The sequence below is a fragment of the Larimichthys crocea genome, chromosome XXIV (genome assembly GCF_000972845.2).
Source record: "Larimichthys crocea isolate SSNF chromosome XXIV, L_crocea_2.0, whole genome shotgun sequence".
Classification (NCBI taxonomy): Eukaryota; Metazoa; Chordata; class Actinopteri; family Sciaenidae; genus Larimichthys; species Larimichthys crocea.
Genome location: NC_040034.1, coordinates 11,150,582 through 11,175,611, shown reverse-complemented (window position 1 = coordinate 11,175,611; position 25,030 = coordinate 11,150,582). Strand labels below are relative to the sequence as shown.

The 25,030-nt window shown below is 44.4% G+C and overlaps 2 protein-coding genes and 1 long non-coding RNA gene across 6 annotated transcripts in view; 2 read left to right on the top strand and 1 right to left on the bottom strand.

Annotated features, from left to right (window-relative positions):
- The window catches only part of tdrd9 (tudor domain containing 9), an 18,854-nt gene extending 13,261 nt beyond the window's left edge, over positions 1–5,593 (top strand). For both annotated transcript variants that reach the window (XM_027274687.1, XM_019277099.2), the window contains exons 23-35: positions 397–567; positions 1,250–1,358; positions 1,482–1,697; positions 1,838–1,927; positions 2,019–2,276; positions 2,885–3,052; positions 3,499–3,569; positions 3,667–3,776; positions 3,949–4,045; positions 4,123–4,261; positions 4,490–4,608; positions 4,696–4,768; positions 4,866–5,593. In XM_027274687.1, the coding sequence (XP_027130488.1) occupies positions 397–567; positions 1,250–1,358; positions 1,482–1,697; positions 1,838–1,927; positions 2,019–2,276; positions 2,885–3,052; positions 3,499–3,569; positions 3,667–3,776; positions 3,949–4,045; positions 4,123–4,261; positions 4,490–4,608; positions 4,696–4,768; positions 4,866–4,964 (1,720 nt within the window). In that variant the 3' untranslated portion in view covers positions 4,965–5,593. The remainder of the gene's footprint in view (positions 1–396; positions 568–1,249; positions 1,359–1,481; positions 1,698–1,837; positions 1,928–2,018; positions 2,277–2,884; positions 3,053–3,498; positions 3,570–3,666; positions 3,777–3,948; positions 4,046–4,122; positions 4,262–4,489; positions 4,609–4,695; positions 4,769–4,865) is intronic.
- rtn1a (reticulon 1a) lies at positions 5,473–25,030 on the bottom strand. 3 transcript variants are annotated; one of them, XM_010734170.3, is made up of 9 exons: positions 24,431–25,030; positions 17,031–17,777; positions 15,736–16,419; positions 7,903–8,110; positions 7,666–7,804; positions 7,418–7,487; positions 7,048–7,094; positions 6,889–6,947; positions 5,473–6,324 (listed from the first exon to the last, which is right to left on the bottom strand). In XM_010734170.3, exons 1-9 carry the CDS (start codon positions 24,618–24,620, stop codon positions 6,282–6,284), a joined length of 2,187 nt encoding a protein of 728 aa, XP_010732472.3. In that variant the 5' UTR covers positions 24,621–25,030; the 3' UTR covers positions 5,473–6,281. The 3 variants fall into 3 exon arrangements, with proteins under 3 accessions (XP_010732472.3, XP_010732473.1, XP_010732474.1); XM_010734171.3 differs by lacking the exons at positions 15,736–16,419; positions 17,031–17,777; positions 24,431–25,030 and adding an exon at positions 12,996–13,301; XM_010734172.3 differs by lacking the exons at positions 15,736–16,419; positions 17,031–17,777; positions 24,431–25,030 and adding an exon at positions 9,897–9,997.
- Positions 13,537–15,635, top strand: LOC113744567 (uncharacterized). The gene is made up of 2 exons (XR_003461643.1): positions 13,537–15,112; positions 15,196–15,635. It is a non-coding gene; the product is annotated as an uncharacterized LOC113744567 (long non-coding RNA).

Here is a 25,030-nt window from a genome sequence, read left to right as displayed (position 1 = left end):
CTAAAGGACTGAAGATATTAAATGATGCAATCGATTAACTTGGTACGACACTGGTTTGGATTAGTTACGTTATTAACAACAAGGCTCCTCCACGAGCAGCGAACCAGCTGCTGTGAATTGTGTGTGGGGGAAAAATGCAGTTTTTTTATTCTTAGGCGACTTTTTTTTTGCCATGGTATTGAAAGAGTTATCAAGTGTCATTTTTTTATACTAGTATTGTACTGAAGTTTAAAATTTTGGTACTGTGACAACCCTTAGCTCCATGCACTGAAGGCCACTAACAATCAGACATCTTTTTTCAATCCGCTATCACCATTTTATTCAAAGAGCATTGAAATGTTTAGACTTAAGATTGTCTGGATATAATTGTGTACGTCTGTGGGTGTGTTTGCTCAGAGCGTACGTGGAGTTCTACAGGACATCCCAAGACACGGGGGTGCTGCTTGAGGTGTCCCTTGCTCTCCTCATGGCACAGCTGAGCAGTCCCATGGAGCTGTCCGTCTACCCTGTTGAACAAATAGAAGGCTGTACTGGGAACACAAACATAACCCACATGAAATATGCACGGTACGACTCAACTGTAATTCTTTCCCTGTCCAAGTGAAATAACTATGTGAATTTAAAAAATATAAATCAATGAGTATTTGTCAAGTATGCAATGGTTCAACTGGGTCTGTATTTTCAAGGCAAAAAAAAAAGTCCCATTCTTGACCGAACCCCCTGCACCACAGACTGCACTGCTCAGTGCTCCAGCACCCTAATGTAACCTGACATCCTCGCACTCTGCGTGACTCTCTCCAGCTCTCACTTGGACTCCAAGGGGAGAGGTTTTAGGCAGAGACAGCTCCAGCTTTTTGTGAAATGGGGTGACGTTGCACATTATTAGCTATCCAACAATAATACAGCTCGCTCGCTTTGATGACCTCACATAGATTTTATGTTGTGATTCTTATTTGGCATGATTTTTAATGCTGTACCCAAACCAAAGGAACTGGATTCAAGCCCCTGTGCTGACAAGCGTCTACTCTGCTGAAGTACTCAGACAGTGTTGGGAAAATCATCAGTTCTCTGATCAGTATTAAACTCTGAATAAACTTTCATGATTACTTCATTAACATTTGTCAAGCAGCTCTGTTAACTCACGTCATGACACGAAACGGCAAAGCGGTTTCCACATCGCTCCCAGTGTGAGTGTAGTGAAGATGACGTGCACATGAAGTCCAGTTCTCTGTGTGCTTCTGCTGTGCAGGGTGAACGTAGACTTCCAGAGTCACTCTGTCTGCCCGGTGGGAATGTTGAGCAACATTGACCCAGACAAGCTGCCTCCCAACCCCTTGTTTGTGGTCCACATCACAAAGGTCAGTCCATTACATTAAACTTGGCCTAATGAAGCTAAATTTCAAAGCGTTACTTTTGTTCTTGGCTGAATGTCTGAATCTTTAATTTAGGACGTAATCCTCTCTTAACTCTGATCTCTGCAGGTGCTGGAAGTGGGTAATTTCTGGGGCTTCCGGGCAGATGAAGCCAGCTTGGAGAAGCAACGGCATATGACGGCAGAGATCAACAAACGTACGCTGAAACCTGTAACTGTGTCGCTCTATCCCAACCTGCTGTGTCTGGCTCCCTTCTCCGAGTTCAATGACCAGAGCATGTACTACCGCGCCAAGATCCTGCACATGCGTGGCAACTCAATAGAGGTAAATATGTGCTCACACCCGCCAGTTCTTTGGTCTCTTTATCTTCTCTTCTGTCCAACTTTTAGTATATTTTCCCAAGCAGTTCTCTTGTTCTTTTGAGCAGTTTCTTCATGTACCAGGATAATGTTGTTGTCCTGCAGGTGTCGTTCTTGGACTTTGGCAACACAAGTGTTGTTGCCAGCAACAGTCTCCGTGAACTTCCTTCTGACCTCCTGTCCCACCCCTTCCAGGTAGGAATACGTGTGACACCATTGGTCAGAATGAATGCACCTTGCTTATCTGCTCCACTGTTACACACAAACACTCTGATTGTGGTCTCAGGCTCAGGAGTTCCAGGTTACTGAAATGTGCCCTTCAGCCCAGTCCATCATCCTGGGCAACCAGTGGAGCAGCCAAGCCCGCGACCGTTTCATCACACTGGTGAAGGGTCATTCGCTCCTTGTGTTGCTGTACTCCATCCTGCATGATGTCATGCGCGTGCAGCTGCTCATCAACACAGAGATGACAAACAGGAGCGTGGTAGACATTCTGGTGGAAGAAGGACACGCTGTGAGGGCTGAAGAGAGCTTTGACTCCAAGGTGACACAACAGTTGGGAGCTCAGGTTTTCCCACATGAAATGTATTAGACAGTGTGCGATATGGAAATAAATCAAGACGTGCCCTACTTAAAGAGGCAACTCACCTAAATTTGTCCTTTTAATACCAACGCCGTTTCCCCTGCAGGCTTGAAAGGTGTTTGATAAAAGTTGGTGGTTGCCTTCTTTAGTGGCAACAAACCAAAGTTTTCATGACAAACAGCATTCACCGAAACCGCAGCATATTCTACTTATTGTGTCTAGCTTACAGATTGAATATGACAGATGATGTATTCTGTTTTCTCTTACAACATTGTGTTGCTCACACAGTGACACTTCCAAATTTTCCTCTTCGTGTTTGCAGTACTGATTCGTCCCAGCAGATTGTGGTTGGATTGTGTGAGCAACACTGAATCGGTGTCAGTGAAAATAAAAACATGAATCATGAAGTTAGATAGAGGTTTTGGGTTCGAGCTTGACTGTAACGCACGACTGTTGAGACAAACCTTAAAAGATTTTTAAGGTAAAATATGCTAACCCAGATGCAGAAAGACAGATAACACTGTGTGCCTTTCTCAGTCTAGACGGTTTATTTTTGTGTGCTCTTGCAGCAAAACCATGAGGCACTGATGACACTGTACAAGGACATGGAGACAGGTAGATATGTCCCCAACTCTGGCGGCAGTTCCTGGAGCGGTCGCAAGGAAGAGGAGAAGCAGCTTATTGACAACCTACTCAACGAATTTTCCTGGAATCGCCATCCCTATTCCAAGACCAGGGCAAGATGCACCGCAGCTTACAGAACATTTATCTTCATATTTGTGCTAAAATCTTATAGCCAGATCATTTTTTGATTGTGTAGCAATTTAAAAAGCAATGTTACAAACACATGAAATGATTACAGTCAATTAAGAGAAAGCCTTCAGATTAAAATGGGCTTCGAGGAGGGATTTAGCAATCTGTGTCCTGCTAAATAGGACACAGACCAAGTGTCTGAGATGCCGATATTTTAGGATGATGGCATCACCTCTGTCTGCTGTTCTCAGTCTTGTCCAGGAGATGGAGCCACAGTGTCTCAGTTGATGTGTTGGTGGTCGTTTTTAGAGGCACACCCATTCTGTCTGATGTGCAGAACAATGATGACAGGGTGGCTGTAGCTGTGAACCACATAGACCGACAGATGTGTCGTGTGTGTCTGACTGCCACCTTCCTCCTGACACCACAGGCTCACCCTCGTGGACCATTCAGTCCTAATAAGATACAGTTCCACAGCTTGAGCCGCAAGGCCCACTACAAGTAAGCACTCTGTACACCACTGCCAAATTAAACTTGCAGTTTGTAAACACGCCCCTTCCCCCTCATCATTTCTTATGAGTGTGTCCTAACCCTGCAGGACGGTGTGCATTGAGAAGAGCAGCATCAACTCCTTGGCCCTGAGTGATACCCCTCACTACAAACATCAGAGGGTGCTGGTGGCTGGGACTGTGTCAGTGAACCCCACAGGTAGATATATGTCTCCTCTTGGGCATGTGTTTACACCTTAATGCTCTACTAATCAATATTAAATAATGTGAAAGTCAGTTGCTTGCAGTTAACGCTGTGATATATTAGGATTGAAATTCTTCTACATGTCAGAATCAGTTCATGCAGTTTTAAATGTCCAGTTGTGTTGCAGGGACACGGATCCTACTGAAAGATACCACCAACATGCCAGACATCCCGGGACTGCCTTCACTCATCACCATGCTCTTCACCCCTATCATGGAGCTACGGTCAGTCAGACACACAGACTCATCAGTGCACACATTAAAGGCAACACATGTTAATATATTTATTTATTTTTTTGTAGCACTAACAAAGAGAGGACCTGCTACACTGGCGCCCTCTGTGGCTTGGGCTGGAACAGTCAAACGAACGAGGCCATTCTCCCCGAGCACGACATCGAACTCACCTTTGACGTCAAGTTTGATGTTGAAGACATCACTGAGGTAACAAGTGTTGTGACTGGCTGTAGTGAGGAAGTAGGCAGGGATGTCAGATGCTTTACATCGTGGTGGTTTGACCCCCGATTCGTACTGTGTCTTAAGAGTTTTCACCTCATACTTTTTAAAAAAACTGCAATAATTTAAGCACTGGGCCTTGTGTTTATTACGATACTTTAATGCCAGTATTACATGACATAGCCTACTCACTTTTGTGTTGTCCTTCTTTTTCAGATCAATGCTTTGCGAGTGGCTATAAACCGTCTGGTGTGCGAAGGGCTTGGTGGCTCTTTGCATCTGGGGCCTGAAAGGACCAGCCACCTGCAGGAGGACTGCAGGGACCGCCTCATAAGGTCACTTACATACACCAACGGACATGAGTAAGAAGTTTAAAATTCAATCAATGTATTGAGCTGTGTTTTTATATATATGTAACGCAGACTGTTCACCAAGTCACCGCCAAGGGAAGCGGTCACTCCAGTGTACTACGAAAAACCTGAGAAATGGAACCAGGTATGATACCAAATAACATTGATTTATAGTTTTTATTTGATGATTCGCTTCTTGCTGCTCTGTGTGTTTTAAAGCGTTTGCGTGTTTGTTTCTGCAGGTGGATCCCGCTCTGAGGATGGATGTTGTCGAGCCTGGACATGGAAGGAGCAGAGTTGTTCTCTTCCAGCTGCATCCTGTCACTCTCCTCAACCGCTGAAAGGCCGTTGTGCATGTTTTTGTGTTAAAAAGGATCTGATGTACCATGATTATTTACATGGAATTTTAATTTAGTTATCTTCAGAGGAGTATATTTTTTTTAAGTTCAAATGGGACTGTCGATTTCAGCACAGTAAAATCCTCAATCCTTTTATTTGTTGTTTGTTTGTGCTCCCTGTTCAAATAGGTGGCTGTAAAGGTTCATCCTCTGGGGCCATTAAAAATAGTGGTTTGCAACAGATGAGGCTTGTCAGTCAGTCTCCATTCAAACATGGTCTCATTGTGACCCATGAGTCAGGTTAAATATAAACACACGCACTAAACTCCTACTACAAGTAAAGATGTGTGTCCGTGCCAGAATTCATTGGCTTGTATTTATAGCTCCAGTTTCAAATCCAAAGTGTTACCACCTCAAACTTAGCCGTGGTGTCACACACAAACACATCTTCAGTCATCAGAAGTCGTCTTATGAACGTGAACTCGTAAGTAAAATGGCTGAGGAGATGTCATACATCAAGGTACATTTATTTTTCTTATTCTTGTAATTAAATACATAGTGTAAGTGCAAATAGTTAGAGAGTCCAGGGTCTAAAGAACTACAGAGTATAGTTGAACATAGTACAAAGTTGGACAGTTATTCAAACAAGCTAAATATCACCAGATACTCCTTGTCTTCATAGTAGTTGTACAACAGTACCTAAAACATGAGCGTGTATTGTTCCTTATGGTTATACAAAAGCAAAAACCCTACAATTACCACATCTAAGACGCATATTGTTAAATTATTTTGTGCTTGGAAACACCAAAAGGAAATCATTGTTGATATTTATATATATTGACATAGACTGAGAGAAGCCCTGTCTGCTAACTCAGAAACATGAAGCAGTATTTAACATTGGCAGCAGAGCACGTCTGAGGGCATTTAGCTTTTTTGTGCCGAACCGTACAGTTTATGGTAAGCACCGCAAAGCAAAAATGTAGCGTGATTTTAAAAACTGCACAAAAGATATCAAATATTGTTTACCCAAGGCTCGACTTCATGCACTTTATAATAAGCAACACAAAAAAAGTCAGTTTCTTTTTTTGTTTTCGAGTTGTGTACTTCTCTACCTAGAAACAGGATTATGTAACGTGTGAGTGTGTTAGTGTTTAGACTGCTATAGACAGGGTGAAAGGCTTCTCCAGTGGATGCGTTTAGAGAACACCAAGATGACATAGCACTACGCCCCACAGATGACGACCAGGCTCTTCGACGGTGAGAGAGCTGCCTGACTCTGAGCTGGACTGGACTGTCCGCTTCATGGTGAGACAGACAGGTCTACTCCTCCTTTCTCTTGGCTCCGGGGATCTTCGCTTGGATCCTGTACAGAGAAAATAAGGTTTGATATCATGTGTCCAACAAGATATTTATTCTAGATCAACTTGTTCTAACCTCTTGCTGTTTTTGTACTCGCTCTTTTTATGGCTGTCCATCAAACCAACAAGTGTTGCTAAAATTGGCAAACTGACCGTGGTCAGTTCAAAAACCGCAGGCAGACATTTTAAACACCTTCAGACAAACTTCACTCTCGAGTTTTCTGGGTTAACACTGGACTCAAAAACTGCAAATTGGGAGGTTTAACTTGCTCCACACCTTCACAGTTACACAAATACCTGGAAGCTATCCAGTAAAACCGCAGTCTTATCTGCTGGCAACTGAGCAGTTCCACTGAAGGAGGAGTAAGGATTTAGTGCCTTGCACAAGGGCACGTCTATATCAAATAAGAGCACGTGTTGCTCGTTCAGTTTCAAGTTAAAATCATGATGCCAGTTAGTATTTGTGAACAGGGTGCACTGTTTGAGTTCCTCTCGCGTGGCTTGTGTTTTGTCTTCTGCATTGTTTGTATATCGTTCATGAACTTTGAACAAGAACGACAAACACTCACTTCCCCACCACCGAGTTGACCTGGGTCCGTATTAGTCCCACATATTGATCAATCTGTGCCTGGAAACAAAAGAATAAAATATAAGTTATAAAAACTAAACAGCATTTATTAAACCAGGCTTGACTCGAGTTATCATGACAGATCATGGCAGATTCCTACCTGATGTTTCTCATAGACCACAGGCATGGTGAACATGGAGACCACAGCTGCAGAGAGGCATGGAGAGAGCAATGTTAAAGTATTCTGACCTACAGTGGGAATATGCAAACAGGAACACAGGGCCCCCAGCGCTTATCTAATGTACACTGGAAAAGTAAACAGATACTGCACACGTTCAACTGAAGTTAACATGTCCAGTAAATTAATTTGGTTCTGGTGCAGAGATAAGGACGTAGTGTTCTTCTCATTAAAAGACACAGCTCTGTTATATAGCTGTGTCGGTCAAGTCCTCTGAACACTAATGAGTGTGTGTGAGTAAGCAGCAATGCTTGGAAGTTGGAAGCTGAGCGAGATTTCGGGATGACCTCACCTAGGATGAGCAGTGTCAGGCCGTTGAAGAGAGCGCCCACGTAGGTCAGCAGCCACATCAAAACAGCAAACTGAAACACACAGACACGATTTTAATCTTATGTACGTCTATTACAGGATGGTGTCGGAGTCACAAAGCCCCACTAGAAATCCCAAGAGGCAGCTCTGATCTTACACTGTAGCTAAAGGCGGTGCAATTTTAAACTGATAAATATCGTCATCCCTTGCTAGTGATGCCAAAAGACAAACCTTCAAGGAGTCGACCAGATCTTGTACGAGGAACAGCCTGCGGAGCTCCTTCATACAGGTGTTGGTGTACAGCAGGATTTTGTCGGCATATTTGCTAATCTGGTCCTGGGATAGAGCGATTTCCATCTCCAGGTAGGATCTGGTAACAGACACAGGGTCAGAAACACAGACAAGACCTTTCAGTAAGTAAACCATAAACCGTCTCGTTCAACGGTCTCAGTCTTCTGTTTTACTCACTTGAATGGATGTCCCTCATCGGTCTTCTGCACAGCCTGCAGCACAGACTTATAGATCCTGAAGCTGATGGTGGCAGAGAGGGCTGCCAGGGCTAAGTAGGCTCCGACGCTCACCACGCTGAACTGGGTCAGGGAGAAGAGGAGCAGAAGCACGCTGCTGAACACGGCCCCTGACTGCTTCACATTCCTCCAGTAGAGCAGGTCAATCGCTGTGTGGTGGAGGGGGAGTAGGACAGAAGAAGGACAGACAGGGTTAGGACCCACAATGACCTGACCTCTCACTCTGACATGCAGGCCTGGACATCCATAGCTGTATCCTTTTCAAAGTGGATCGGGCTGCTGCGCACTACGCACCACACATTTGGGTCAAATATCTGGAAGCTGTTCACAACTCGAGGTCCTCAGAGAGCTTCGGCTGTCACGTGAGGCTGTTATAACCCAGCTTCCTAACCCAGCTTTTCATTAGGTTAGAGTGAGCTGAAGGTGTCTGAGTGACGATCCGTCAGTTCAGTTTCTTTACTCCTATATATAGAGCGACCTTTGCAGAAGATAATAGCTGACTCTCACTTGTCGAGCAAATGCCTCAGTTTGTGCCGCCACACTCTGGACCAGTGGAGCTTCTTATTTACATCTGACGTGTGCTTATCGCCAGTGGCACCTGGTCTGGTCTCACACGTATACAAACATACATACAAACAGAGACAGCAGAGGGAACCACGTTACACTGAAGGTACACCTGCACTGACGGGACTCAGAGCTGAATTAATGATTGACCTATAGCTCAGTGAAGGCAGTAGCCGAAATAGAAGCACTATCAGCAGTTCAGAGATAACGGTTCAATGTGACCTGGCCAGACAAGCAGTTCTGTGGTCAGTGATGAAGGATGACGATGCTTCAGTGCAGTGTCTCATCAGCGCAGTCCTAAAACGTCTCACTCCTACAGGAACAACTGTTGAAATGTACAACAACCAACGTGTCTGCAGGCACTTGTATATCTTGCTGCACCATTTTAGTTCTACTCTGACATTTTCTCACTTCTTCGGGTGGTCGGGCCTGTAATTCAAAGCCACTGAGCAAAGATGAGAGAGAAGTGAAAACTGAGGATTAGCCCAGTGTACCATTACAGCTCCAGAGGACGACATGGTCCTCCCGCTGGCAGTCGTCTGTGTCGACTGGAAACATGGGCCCGTTTCCATGAGAACTGTCGGGTGCTTGTTTCACCTCTGCTGAACCAGCTGCCTCCCCCACCACCACCACCACCAGCACCACCTACTAGGATTTACTGTTTATCTACTGGTGCCGACAACTGGAAAACCATCCTGTCACGTGAGGAGGTGAGCAGCAGCAGTACGTTAATGTCAAGTTAAGAAGAGAGAATTGCGGCTGTGGTCTCTTGGGTTTCTTGCTCTTCCTCTCTGAGCTGTCCGCCAGCCTGCCAGCTCTAATTTTAGCCGTGGAGCTGTGAGCAGCATAGTGATGACGGCCATCTTTACTCTCCACTAAAAGGCATCTCTGGATGCCAAAAAGACAGGCCGGACCTGGGTGGCAACAGTCATTGTGACTAAGTGAATCTCTGCTATGTACACACTGATTGTTTCTAAACTGTAAAATAACACATATATAATTTATCACTAACCAATAGTGATTTACGGTACCTACCAGCCCCCCTCCACGCCCCCCTGCTCACTGTGAAACCAAAGACACAATTCATTCAGAACCAGAGGGATCCATGTGCCTTTGCTGCTGTACATACACCACTCCCCACAGAAGCCATTGTTGCCACTGACAAACTGTCCATGTGGCTGGTGGTTTGAATGGAGATGCTCACACACACACACAGACAGGCACAGGTAGCACACAGCTGTAACAACACACAGACCTGTCTCTCAGTGCCAGAGACAGGTGTTGACCAAGCGACTGTCGCCTTGTGATGTGCTGCACAGGCTGCACGCAGACTGAAAAGCTTTAGCTAGTGCAGTAGAAGCGTGTACTGACCTGCGGCTCCCATGGCTGAACAGGGAAAGAGGCAGCTGCTTTATCCACGGACAAAAGGAGAGCAGTGAAGGGGGGGAGTCCCCCCTCCTGCCTGCACAGGAGGGGATGGGCCACAGTCACACCAGCAAATCAGCATCCGCTTGTGCAGGGAGGGAGGCAGGGAGGCAAGGCGGGGGGGGTGATGTCTACGGGGTGCGGTTGCCAAATCACAATGCAATCCGACACACACACACACCACACACTAACACACAACATGCAAACACTCTCTCTCTCTCTCTCTCTCTCTCTCTCTCTCTCTCTTTTATTCTCAGGCCCTTTAAGTGCAGCCCCGCTGACACGTGACAACGACTGGCAAGCAGCGACTTAAATAAAAGAGAGTGCATCAAAATGGAAAACCTTTGTGAGTGTAAAGATTGCATCATATGACTTAAACCAGCGTAACGCTGCACGTTTTATAAACTGTGCAGACTGTAGACGGTGTTCCACTGCTCCATTAAAATGCTTCGGTGGCAAGGATCTGCCGAGCACCTGCCTGATGCAGTTACCATAGTTACCATGCTCCATTTTCTTCCCCACCACTCACTGAGAGATGGAGTGAGGGAGGAAGGGAGGGGCCGAAAGAGCAAGAGAGGGAGGGAGGGAGGGAGGGAGGGAGAGAAGGGGAAAGAGAGCGTTCCTTTGGGAACAGAGAGAGATTCATTTGCTCTGAATCTGGGGAATCAGCGGCACATAATGTGTCTCCACACCCCGACATATGAAGACAGCCTCTGCCTTTATTGTGGAGCACAAAAGGACAATGGCAGGTCTAACACAAGGCCGGGTAGCAGTCAAGAAAATGAGACAAAAAAAACTGCGTGGATACAGGTCTAAAACTGTTACATGATAGTGTCTCACACAAGGATGGATTTATCCAGGTCTGATTTCTGACTGATTAACAGAAGATTTGTATGCAGCTTGATTAAAAGCTTAACCTGACATTAACTTATAATAAAGCATGCACCATATCCAGAACGGCACAGGTGACATGCAGGATGTTGAATCAGAGAACAGAGGAAGACCAAAGCCTGCCAAGCTCTGTTTGTTGATACGACTCTTGTCTCTGATATTTGACACATTCAATGAGCGAAAACCAGAGCAAATGATTAACACCAGTGACAATAATATGATTCCTCCTCCCCCTTTTCTGTAGTGAAACTAGTTTAGCCTGACCTCATTAAATCACTGAAGACATCCTTGTGGCCTCAAACAAGCCATCAGCCGGAGTGAGCAAACATGTAAAGAGATTCAGGAGTCTTAGACGTGGAACGTGGGCTTTGTGGTGATCGGTTTATGCTATGACGATTATGCCTATCAGATTTATTATATATATTAGGGTCAGTTCAGAGTTACTCGATACTGATGCATAGATATTTGCTAGTGTAGACAGAGGTATCTCATCAGTCTGACAGCTTATCCAACAGAAAATGACATTTTAAACCGAAAGCTTCAATGTAATGTAAAGTCGCGTCTTCTCTCAGACCTCTTCATATCATTGAACTTATTTGAATAGATTCACTAGTAGTGAGTAAATCATACCACGTTATGACAAACTGAACTCTGAACTATGCAAAAGTTTAATTTTTTCTGCCCCATAATAACCAAATAACGATTTAAAACAACCAATTAAATGACATAAAACTAACTATGCAACATAACACCGTTCTGACCTATGTATGTTCATGAGAAACAACTAAATACAATGTGGTAGACTTGAGTCTGTAGCTGCCATACTTACAAAACATTTGTTGAATAAATATGGCAGCTACTGTATATGTCTGTTTGTTATCTTTTTATCTGTGTATTTAAGAACATAGATTTACAAACAGTAGTGCAATAGTAAGTTTTGACCTGTAGCATGTCATCTTGAGCCCAGTTAATGTTTATTTGGAGTAAATCATATATGCATGACTCAGTTTTACATATATCTTCACATCAGTGTTTGGTCATTCTTGAGTGTCTTGATGGCAGTGACTCAGTGTTGTGCATGTGCAGTGAGAATGACTAAACATAAAAACACCTGCATCATCAAACTGATGTGCAAACATTCAACGGCAGAAAGTAAATCCGCTCAGTCTCATCCTCAGCTGTGCCAACTGTATCAGCTTAATTTGATGCCTAATATCGTGGACAGATCGCATCAAAATAGGATATCGTGTTACACAGTCTCAGACATTCGTTTTGGCCAAATAAAATAAATAATGACTCAGGAGAATATTGACAAATGGATGTTTGTCATCAATGTTATTTTTACCAAGCTGCACATGCAATGACTGTTACAGTCTCTGTTGGGACGAATAAACAGATTATTCTGTTGCATTTTCACTGCTGAGCCAAACCTAAAAACATGGCAGCAATGGATGGCAGATAATAAACCACCACCAGTGTGGAGAAAGGGACGCCATTTTCTCTCCTGGCCCTGTCTACGAGCCCTCCATGCTATGGAAACAGACAGACGGAGGATGCTCTTCTCCGGCCCAGGAGATAGGGCTGATGTAATCAGGATGGGTGTGCCCTGGTTACCATGGAGACAGTCTGTCAGTGCCGTCCGGATGCACAGACTGCCTCGTTACACAAAAACATAGCATACGCCATAATAATAAAAAAAAAGAAAAAACAGCTTCCCTGCACGGCTGCAAAATGGGGAGGGTAATAACAATGACACGCCTTAGTTCACAACACTGGCATCCATATTAACATGCACCCAAAACAGATGGCTCCCAGCACGCTGCTGGTGTGTATTCGCTTATTTTCCATAACACCCACCAGCGTCTCTCACCCCCTCTCCTCTTTGTTGTTTTGGGTTTTTGTTTCAGATGCACACACATGCAGCAAAAAGGATCTGTCATCAGGGCGTGTCCGCATGAAAGGAGGCACAGGTAAACAGCTGTTTGACTCCCACGACACGATTAAGACGATAAATGTACACATGCAAAGCACACGGACACACGCCTATAGCGTCATGAATATTTAACCTACATGCAGAGATAACAGTCCATCTCTCACAGCCACAAAACACAGACAAACTGACTGACGAGGAAATCACAGTAAACGCATCAGTACCCTGGCCCCTCCAGCTGCTCCAGGAGCTTTCCTTCTTGGTCACGTCTGCAGTGGCCTGCATGCTGGTGATCAGTTCTGTCCCTGTTCTCTTTCTTTCTTTCTCTCTTTCTCTTTATGGTCTCCGTTCTCTTCTTTGTCTCCCTCTTCGGTAGCACCGAGTCACTCAGTCATCCCAGAAAGGCATGAATGGTCAGAAAAAGGATGCGGAGATGACAGAGAGAGAGAAGGGAGGGAGGGAGGGCGGTGAGGGAGGAAAAGGTTTCCAAGGTGCTGCCGGCTCGCGGAGCACACAGACTGATGCTGTGGAGCGATGCTGGCTAGAAAAGAAGGAGCAGGGAAAGTGCGTATGTGTATATGTGTCTGTGTGCGTGTCTGTGTGCTGGGGGAGAGAGAGGGAGGGGGTGGGGGTTAAATTGTAAACACCATACCACAGTTGCTGCTGCAGCAAACCATCCATGCTATGATTAAGAGCCTAAGGGGTGTGACAGGGTGGGTGGTGATGGTTGGGAGGCTCAGCTTTTTTCTTGAAAGGGAAGGGACACTAGCTTTCAAAATAAAAGCCCGAGAACACGCTGGTGATAACGGGGTTAAAATCAGTGGGAGGGTTAAAACATGATCAAATCATTGTCTTGTACTATGCTGCTCTGGCTTTCCTTGTAGCTTGTAAAAGGATCCTATTTATTTGTAATACAAGCTACAAATATGGCATTCTGTGCACCCTAAAAGAAGAGCATTCATCATTTGAATAGTCTCCAGACACAGCAATATTATCTGAAGGTTGAAAATAGCCAGACTTGAGACCATGTTGCTAAGCAATAACATGGCAAACATCCAGCTCAGTTGTTCTTTGTATGTACAGAACAATATTTATGGTTGTAGCAGAGACTGAAATAGCTGTTTCCACTATGACTCACTGATAATTGAAGAGGCAAAGTGCTCATTCTTTAATAATTCATAACCAAAGACACCAAGCATTAACAACACAATGCTCCTTGTTTAGTACCCTCAGGATATGTGTGTGTGCTTTACCATTTCCTGCTTAGAATACATTTGTAATGTAAATGGAGCCGTAAAGAGACCCACGGCTGAAAAAAAAAAGGAAAAGAAAAAAGGATGCCTTAAAGCGGAGTGCACGAGAAACAGCACTGTCACTATGGTGTCAGCACTGAGCGGAAAACAATTTCGTTTCAGTTTAGGACTAACATCATTTTTTAAAAATCCCATCAAAGCTGTTCATCCTTTCAGCCGCCACCCCCCACCCCTCCACCCCTGCAGACAGCCACACCTCACACCTTCTGCTCACTGCAGCCGTGACATGCTTCAATGCCAATACCAACCAGGAGGATTGGAGGGAAAAACAGATTTCTTCTCCGAACCAGACTGACCCCCCCACCCTTAATCACTGTTGCCATGGCAACTAGTGCTCAGACTGATGAAAACAATATCTGCTGGTCCTCCAGCAGAGCAGCGATGACAAAGGTGCACTGCGTCCTCTAGTGGGGGAGAGAAAAAACAGACGTGACCTGCTTTTTAGCATTTCCAGAACCTTCTTACAGCTATGAGTAAATCAAACAAGGACAGCCTCTCTATTATTTACTATTTAACCACACTGGCTCGTAATATTATCCATTTTTATATTAGATACTATTCACCTGACTCAGTCATTATGTTCTATTGGACCAGGGTGCATCAGTAGCTGTGAGTCCATGAAACAAATACACCTTTCTTTCTCTTTGGAAGGAACCAAAACCGACACATTTATTTAAATGTGATTTTTTTTTTCTGCTTTGTAATGATGTGAAATTCAAGAAGAAGACTTCAAAGCCCCGAAGTAGGAATGTGTCCCAGATTTGACATTGTGGCATTATGTAAACACGCTGTTTACAAGGACAGGGGGAGAGCAGAGCAGGAAGAGCAGATAGAAGTCAAAACACCATCTAATGTGCAGCTCAAACAGCATTAAGTCCTGCTGACTGCGACGGGCATGTCTGATTTATCTCATCACAGGATGTTAAAGAGTGATCTAAGGAGCCAGATGTTGCCACCATGCAGAGATAGTTTTTCATCAACATTTGCAAATCCATTATTTGTGCTGAAGCAGAGAGCAACATTTACAGGTCAGACGGGGTAGCTGCTGAGTTTTGGTCGTCATGCTTTGCCTTAAATGTGAATCAACGCATCCTTTTTTTTTTTTTCTCAGATGTACCACCAGGGGGAAGCAGACCTCAGGCAACAGCAACACAAGCACTTCCCACCCACCCCTAGCAGAGACACACACACACATAACAGTGGAGCATCCCATTTCTCTCAGCGATCCTGTTTAGTTTGCCAGCCTTGTAAACAAAACAATGTGAAAGGACACCATGCAGGTAGCTACCCAGGAAGTAAACAAATACAAATATGGTGTTAGTTTTATGACTAGAAAAATATGCTGTCAATAATATTCAAACTGTTTTTATCCCTTGATACGACGGGGAAGGTTTTGAACATAAGCGTACATGCGGTAGCACACACAACACTACCTGTTCCACAAGCTGGCAGCACTATTTCTGGAAAGCCAGTACTCAAGATAGTAGCTTATAAGCCAAGGTGAAACCACTGCAACAATGAAAAGATCACAGGGTCATCTGAGGCAGTAATGATGTACATTCTTACATTTTTGCGAAGAGGTGAAATATGTGCTGCTTAGAGAAACACCAAACTCTGAGTAACAGTTAGAATAAAGATTTAGCAGACTGACCTTTTTGTTTATTAAAGCCAGGGAACATTGATGCACTGGGTTTTCCCAGGTCTCCTTTGCCCTCATTCGTGTGCTTGTGCATGTCGTCTTGGTTGGGTTTCTCCGATCGCACTTCTGGTGGTACGGCGGCAGTGGGGGGCTTGGGCTTGGTTGTGCGATCTTCCTCTGTTTTCACTGGGGTCTTGATCTTTTCTGTGATCAGGGCCTCGGCTGGTGCCGCTTCAGCCATACTGCGAGGAGAGACAGCACTGGGAATCAGGGGAGAGGGGGGGCTGACTCCCGGTTTAGGGCCACTGAAGCCCTGCTCTCTCTTTGGGCTCTCTTCAGACGCAGACTCGATGAAGAGATCGCTGTCAAGCTCTGCCTCTCTCTCCTCCCTCAAAATGCTGTAGGCTGTGGGTGGAGCGTGGTTGCCAGCCAGGCCAAAACCACCCTTGGCGACTGGGGGATTGTCAAAGGGGTTGTTAGGCTGGCTGAAAGTGCCCTTGCTTTTAGGTGGCTGGGCAAATGGGTTGCTACTGGCCTTTGAAGGCTCCTCAGACACCGGCTCAATCTCTGAGTCTCCAGACTCTGCGCTGCTGCCGTCATGCTCCCTGCTGCCGGCCTTTGTGCTTGGAGTGCCTTTGGAAGCTGCAGGCTTCACTGTGTCAGCCTTGAACATGTCATGGGAAGCGAATTCTTTCTCTGTTCACAAAGAAACACAGAGAAAAGTGGCCATGAGAGTCTCATACAGCACACATAGCTGTGGAACTAAATAAAATGACTTCATAAGCAATAAAACACACGCTTGCATGACTCAGTATACTCTGAGTTTTTTCTGCTACACCCTTACTTGGTCTGGTATGACCTGTAGCTTACGGTGGCTAATTTTAGCTAATGTTAACAAACTTTTAGATAGTTATCGTATAACTGCACATTACTGAGTCAGTCTGCTGACTTCATGACTCATCTTTACTTGTGCTACTGCTACGCTACAGTCTCACTTTAAAGACAAACACTGACTTTAATACAATTCATTCTGACATCAAATCTGACATAGGACTGTGCGACATATATAGATATATTTGTAAGATTTTTGGGATGAAGTTCGTTGATTTAATTCACTTGCACACAAAACAGACATTCCCATCTGGTTATTTTTTAACAGTTTCTCAACTGATTTAGCAGAAAATGTCCTCTACCCTGATATATACTGATATCACAACATGAAACCACATACCCCATAATGCAGGATTTTATCAACACTTCTATATCTGACTATATGACAGGTGTGTGTGTGTGTGTGCTGTGCCTACGTGTTGGTGAAGCATTGGGAGTGGAGGCAGGGCTGTCATCCTCCGGCTCTGATAGCGTCACAGTAGGAACCCCCTGTAAGCCCACACTGAGGACGTTTTCACGCTCAGACACACTGACTGGAGGGGGCTGTTGCTGCGGCTCAATCTTGGGGGCTGGAGGCTGCGATTTGGTCAAGGTTATCTTCACTGGGCTGGCTGTCTGCGGGGTGCCACCCAGATTTCGATAGGAGTGGTAGTCTGACAGCTCTTCATCAGATGGCTCCTCCACGTAGGGGAAAGAGTGGGAGCCCAGTGCTGGACCTAGGTTTTCATCCTCCTCTTCTTCCTCGTCATCCTCATCTTTTCCAGGGTTTTTATCTATGTAGCTGCCCAATAAGTCACGACCAGTTGAGGCTGTGTCCACCAAGCTGTGCACAGCCACACCCTGTTTCTGGTCACGGCGCTCATCCCCGTGGCTGATGTCCATGTAGTTGTAGGATTCTGTCTTGTCTGAGCTGAACAGGGATTTTGGCATGTCATCGGCCATGTCATAAGTCGTCTTGGTGGTCTTGGTGGAGCTGAAGCTATAGGTTTCGCTGGTAAAATCATCCAGGGCAGAGGAGCCAGAGGACGGCTTAGCCGGTTTCAGGTCGTCCGACAGGTAGGAGGCTTCTCGACCTGATGTGAAGCTCTGATTTGACAGCAGGGAAGTGTAGACATCGCCGTCGTCGTTCATCGGCTTCCTAAACAGGCCAGACATGGGGTCATCTACAGAGAGTGACAAGAAGAGAGAGGACTGAAACTCAGTGAGGTTCACACATAAAAAAAAAAAAAACTGATAAAGAAGAATGACAGCTCTCTCTGTGTCACACGATCATGAGCTGTCTGATTAATGAAAACATCCAGTTAAACAAGGCCGTGCTTCAGCTGGCGCAGCTTCCAGGGAGAGGCTGTGGCACTGTGAGAGCAGCACAGTCTGACAGGGTGCTCGGCTGTGAAGATCAGTGAGGCAGCAGTAACAGAGGGTACTTGTACCCGGTATGGGACAAAGGGGGATTGTTCGGACCTCCCCAAAAAAAACCACAGTGCCACAACCAGAGTCTGTTCTAAAATCATGCAGGAAAAGGGCTTTCTCTAGTCACATCTCTGCTCTGTAATCACTCATCCAGCGTCTCCCCTGACAAATTAGTGTAAAAACGAACATGCAGAAATAAAATATGAACAATATACTGTATGTGCAGGGTAGTATCTCTAAAATGGTGCTAGATTGACAAAACTGTTCAATGATACATAAATATTTGAAACACAGCACACCTATTCCTGGTATTCAACCACACAAAGCTAAAATAATAATGAAAAATTATACAATTTTCAGCCACTATTATGAACTGACATTGTTGGTGTTATCTGTGCGTGCCCTGCTGTAAAATATCACTCAACATCTCACTGAATAATTTGTTACAGTGCCGCAGGGAAATGCTCGTATTACATATGACTTGCAAAACAGGAAGAGACGCACTTGATAAGGATGTTATTTTGAATCATCAGGTCAGAAGTCAGAGTCAAGTATTTCAATTTGTTGACTTTATGTCCAACTTCCAGTCTTCTAGTCATGCAAACACACACTGCATCCTGTTCATGTACACAAGCATAAACACAGTACTCACTACACATCTGATGCTAATGTTTTTGTTGTGCTGTGTAGTCAGAGTTTATACTCCTACAAACCGAGCTCCTCCTCGCACTCTCTAGCCCTGCTTCTCCCAGGGCAGCGGTGGTGCTATAAATAGGCTGCGTCCAGCTGCTGGGCTGGATGATGGGGGAAGATAAAATAGAAGCCTTAGGGTTAGATCTGGAGGATGCGGACTGACTGACAGAAGGCCCAACAGGTCAGGACGTCCCGTCCCTCCCTTCACTTCCTCTAAAAAGCCCCACCACCCTTCCCTTCTGCTGTCCTTCCTACCGCTGCTCCCTCGGTCATTAACAATACATCATATCGCTGCACAAAACAAACACTGCACACCCATGCTGGGACACGGGGGGAGGGGTGACGTGACCTGGAGGAAAAGCAAAGCAGGCCCTGACACTCCTGAGTTTTAGATTATTTTATATTTAACAGACTCAGATGTCTTGTGGAGCGACATCTGAACAGCCCTTGGATCCAAGCGGTGTGCAACATAGATGGGCACAGCTGTTGAGTCGAATTCGGTTCAGTGACATGAATGCCCTTGATGTCCTACTAAAGCAAACCAATGTATAATCCTCTTAGTGTACTACCGTTGTATAGGTCCCATCAGCCATCGCTCTGGCAACACCATCATAATCTAACACTCACTCACTCACTCACTGATCCACTGTACTACGTGTGTAGATGTGGGAAGCACTCAGAGCCACTACAAAATGTGAAGAGAGGTGTTCTCTGGAGCTGTGAACTGCCAGTACTCCTGTTGACTGTAGGCAACACCCCCAGCCTCCATAAACTCATTCTACGTAACAACCCAGATAACTCAACCGCAGTTGCATAAGACATCTGCAGCAATAATGAGGCTGGATGCTTGTCTTTAACTGAGCAGCAACTTGACAAAGTTGGTGTGCTGAGGGCATTTTCACTCTGCTGATATGGCATAGCACACAGACACTGGAAACGGAAAAACCCCCACAAGGCTGAAACAAATGCTCTGCTTAGCTCAGATGGGATTGGACGTGACAACAGAGGAATTCTCAGCTCACACTGGAGCCGCACACAACATAATCATGTCAGTGAAAGGATGGTGCAGTTAAATAAATAAGTCCTGGTGGATGGTGCTGCGAAGGGGGCAGTTCTTTTGTTGTTTCCTCTGTGCAGCCAGTGCAGCTCCGAAACTAATGCAGCCTGACAATCTGTGTTGTGTCAAGGCATGGGCTCCTAATTATCATCCTACAGATGAAAACATGTGAGCACAGATGATATCAAAAGAGCCGGAGTTGCAAAATGAATATATTAGCACTTTGAAATTAAGGGTTTATTGAGCTGCATGTCGGACTCCGTGCACAGCAGGCTGTACTCTCTTGAAGACACAGATTGACTGCAGCTATCCGATGTGGATTTAAATGAATAAACTAATGCGAATAATAGAAGAGGATTTTAAAAATCACTTGAGCAGCTATGTTTGGAGAACGTCATGTTGTCTTACTTCTTGCATACAGGAAACTTGCACTGACTTGTAAAGGAACAATCTCTGTCAGTCTAAGTAATTCAGCTTTACTTTTAAAACGTTGTGTGTTGATCTGCTGCACTGTAACGACTCCATTACTCCATCCATGACCCTCTGAACTGTGGTGTTACCTTTCAGAGGTCCTCTTTCACTCCATGACCTTGTGGAAACCAATCCATCAAGACGCTTTCTGCGCTCTTCTTTCAAAGCCATCTGTGCTTTAAATACGCTGTGTCTTTATTATTTTAGCTATAGTCCTTTTTACCAGGAACAGTACAATACTTTGTTTAGAAAGATGGAAGCAGAAATTGATTTTGTAATCATGGATGATGCACAAAGACTGACCTGGCTGTGTATGTATTATAAAACAAAGAAATAATCAAATTAATGCTGACAATAAAACTCATTTTTGTCTCCAATATTAATCTGGAAGACAGAAATAAATCGCTGTTTCAAAACATAATTCCATTGGAGGGTGTTAATATAATATAATATTAGATTCCTTTATTAAGTCTCTTACTTCCTGTGTTTGTCACAGTTTAACTGAAGCACCACTCAGACTCTTAATGGTCTCTGACTCGGTTATAACTTTTATGTTCATAATGTACTGATTTGAATATCTTTGGCCGAAGAAATACATGAATACTAGTTGCTAACTGTCCCGCTTTAATGTCGGTAAAGATGAAGAAAATAAGAGAGCACAAAGGAAGTCTATACTAAGAGCTAAGGTACCGCAAAGCTATCAGCAGAAGTCGATCGGAGAACAGCTGTGCTGAGGGAATCGACCGCCCTGAGCTGCATTGATCCGAGACAATGAGGACATACAATTACTGTAAGAAACGTCATCTACCATTCTTTAAAAAAAAAAAATCACTGAAGGCCACACAGGACAAATGTTGTTGTTCCAGCAGCCTTTATCAAGGATGAATCAATGCAGAGCCAGTTTAAATAAAAGCTAATCTGTCCCCATTCAGATTCTGAAGCTGTGGCACATACAGTACCTGTCTTCCACTGTATTGATTGTAGTTTTCTTTCTCGGATAGAGCTTTATGGATGAATGGAGAGGATGTGGGAGGATCCAGACTAAGTGTCTGCAAGCTGTCTGCTTTGGGTCAAAGCTGTCAACTCAGTGTGACTTTAGATTGGCATTTCCTTTTCAATGCGCAGGCAGGTTTTGGCATTAAAGAGTACAGAACGAGCAGGAAGGCGGGCATGCGTAGGCTACAATAACCTACACAAAACATTTAGATGGATGTTTTTAAGCGTCTCTGCTGATAGTAGCTCTAATCCCCCTGAGCAGGTTTGCAGTACTCTGCTCAGGGATTACTCAATGTCCACAGGCTAGCTGGACTGAGGCTGTAAGATCGTAACCATAGCATCATATTTCACATGCTGCTGGCTTTTAATTGTTTTCAGGGAAAACACAGGGGATCAAGGAACATGAGAAACTATGATTTATAGATATAACATAACAGTAATGCTCTGTTATTGTCCCTCGCAGTGGTGCTGTTTGGACTTAGTGTGTCTCGCTTTTATCTGTCCTTTTATCCCTCAGCATTAGCTAATTGGTCCTGGAGACAGATGAAGATGAATGAGATTGGAAACCTGGCAGGTAACACGTAGGATGAGCACTTAAGCCTAAATCATTGTGGAGAGCAGACATGCTGGTGTATATATATATATATATATATATATATATAATTATATATATTATCTCTATTCTATATATCTTTATATATATAATATATATATATATACTGTACACAGTTTAAGCCTTGTTTAATTATGTATGGTGCTGGACAACACATTTTTAACTACAATAGCTAATGGATGTACACACAGACTCCCGGGAGCTGATCTACTGACCACTGACATCTGGATGATACTGAATTAAAGTCAAAGACAAATCTGTATTTCCAGTTTTTTACCGACATTTAAACTAGCAGCCTTTTCCTCACAGCCTCGCCTCTTTTGTCATTAAGCTGCTTCCCTCCTCCTCCTCCTCCTCCTCCTCCTCCTCCTCTACCCCTTTATTATCTTGCATCTTTATCATCTAGTCTGAAAAGACCTAGCACTGCTTGCCCCCCCTGGGAACCGGAGCAGAGCTCTCACCACCAGCTAAAGGCACAAATGCACTGTGCTGGCTTTACGCAGTCCAGCCGAGTCCACTAAGTGCCTTCTCCATCTGAGAGATATGGAAAAGACCCAGCCAGACATATGCTGTCTCATCCTTGTCACTGATGATTTGCTGAAAAGGAGAAAGACTCGAGTCTAATCCACCTATCGGAGACTGGATTGTTTCCCCATGACTGATGCACTTTGTCAGGCCTTGATAAAGTGACTATTATAATGCACTGTAAGGACAAAGAGCTTGTTGGGAAAAGGAGATGTCACTGTTTGTGTACAAAGCTGTTTTTCTCTAGGCCAGAGAGCAGGGGAGGCTAGTAGACACACTATGTGCTAAAAACAAACATGACCTGGTCATGAAGTGGCAATATCTTCCACAACTTTCTTTCTCATGTCTCTTGAATCCCGTACACGATGGTGAACTTTAAGGATAAAGGAGGCTATACTGTACTGTACTGTCCGTGAACCAAAGCTAAGGTTCTGTCCTGTGGTAATTTAATACAGCTGAAATCAGCATTATCGGCGTCCTGTGGGTAGATCACTGTTGTGAACAAGATTTAGGACAGGAATGGATCGATTACGTAGCGAGGCAATTCTAGACATCTTGAAGAGATACTATTTCACGGTTTGTACTCTTTAAAGCTTGAACTTCTTTCCTGGCTTCAGTAAACAAGAGCAAAGTTTTCCAGAACTTGTAATATTATTTTGTGACGATCCACCAGCAAAGCAGAGATGGAAAATGTTTTAAGAGGTGGGTGTTGGGGGTTGACAAAGATCAGAACAGACTATAAGATGTCTGGTCAAGAGGAAAATGTCCACTCTGCCCCGCTAGATGTGATGAGAACTGTACTGTTCCAACCAAGAACGTAAGTGACAGAGTGAATTACTTCACTGGTATGGACACAGCTCAGCTGGAGTCCTAGCAGTTCTTTCTTTTAAGAACCAAAACATAATAATAATAATATGCTGTGTGCCATGTGTGTTTGTGTGTTTGAGCTTGTCTGGCACACAAAGAGCATGTGCTCTGTTTGTTTGTTTGTTTGTTTGTTTGTTTTTTGCAAAGCCCGGCCAAACACTGACTGACCATTTTACATATATTTATTACGTTCAGTCTGCAGCTTTTGTGGGTTATGTAAATGTTGTGTTTCCCAGAGCAACCTTAATGGTTTAACATCCAATTTATGCACTCAATATAATAAAATATATTTAGTTTTCTTGTTTTGGGTCAGCAGCAGCCAGTGAAATGAGAAAGGCCCGAGCATGCAAAGAGAGAAGGAGAAAGTAGGTGCCTCTTTTTTTCTTTTTTTTTCTAAAACATCTTTTTCATGAATTTTTCAGTGAATTCGTGAATGAAAGTGCAGGGCTCTAGTTTTGCTCGCCAAAGCGAATAGTGAGCCCTGTTCCCTTCAGGATTAAAAATAGCAGCATGAGCTGAGCTGTGCTGAGGAGAGTGACGGACTTAGAACCGAGGTCTGCAGGATGTTCCCACAAAAAACACTGTGCCTCCAGCATCCAACAACATAATTATATCATCATCAACAAAGAATACCAAGGCAGGAGGAGTGTCCTGTCATCACGGAGAGACTACTTGTTACAGCAGGACTAATGAAGTCTTCTTGTGTTGATAAACTGTAGGATTTAATGATTTTCTACCCGGTCACTGGCTATGCAAATTAATGGAGCTTAGGCCTGTCATCTATTTAGCATCCCTCAACCCTACCACATCCAAAATGCAGGTATTTTACTGTAGGTATAGACCTACATGTGGGAGTGCATTCAAAGTTCAACAGGCTATTTGTTATTACATGCTGCATCCCCTCTGAATCATGCGTACACACTCATAGTTGATGTTTCAAAAGCTCTAAACAAGAATGGATTAATTTAATTTGATTTCCTTTCAGCATCACTGTTGTGATTCACTATGGAAGTTACTCGCTTGTTTCTATGTTTTCAAGCCCAGAAGTTTTAACTCAGCTGACGGACAGGGCCGCAAAACACCTAAATGTGAGGTTAAAAATTAAAACCTAACGTGGCTAAATTATTATTTAAAAATAAATAAATACATAAACAACAATAATTACGATAAATGCCCCGCTTTACCTGTAGATGCAGTTTCCATAGCAACGGGAGGCCTTTTCCCGTCGTCCTGGAAAGGATGAAATTGTTGATCCAGGTCGCTCGCCACCTCGCCGAACCGGGTCGTTGTGTTCCCAAACAGGCCGTTCCTCTCATAGTCATCCCCAAACCACTTCCCTTCGGAGCCTAGCTCCTCACTGGGCTGTGCGGACATGCTTTTTTTTCCTGTTATCGGACACAAGATTATAGCTTCTTCTTCTTCTTCTTCTTGCTCTCTACCGTTATGTATAATAATAAGCGGCGGCGGTGGCGGCGGTGGTAACCCTTTTGCGCTAAGACACCCGTACACAACAATGCAGCTCCTCGCTTGTTGTCGGCGTGTGTCAGCGTGAGTGTTGTTGGGGAGAGTGTTAGACGCCACAGATGAGGCGGTGCGGTCGGTTGCTCGGTTGGTCCGTCGGTCGGTTGGGGAGCAGCGGGAGGAGTGAGGTTGATTGTTTTAGTTCACTGCTCCAACGGTGACGTCATGGTGTCCGCCAGGCTCACGGTTGGCACTTTCTTATTTGGGGCAGAGTCAAATATGAAAGACAGTACACACACACACACACACACACACACACGAAG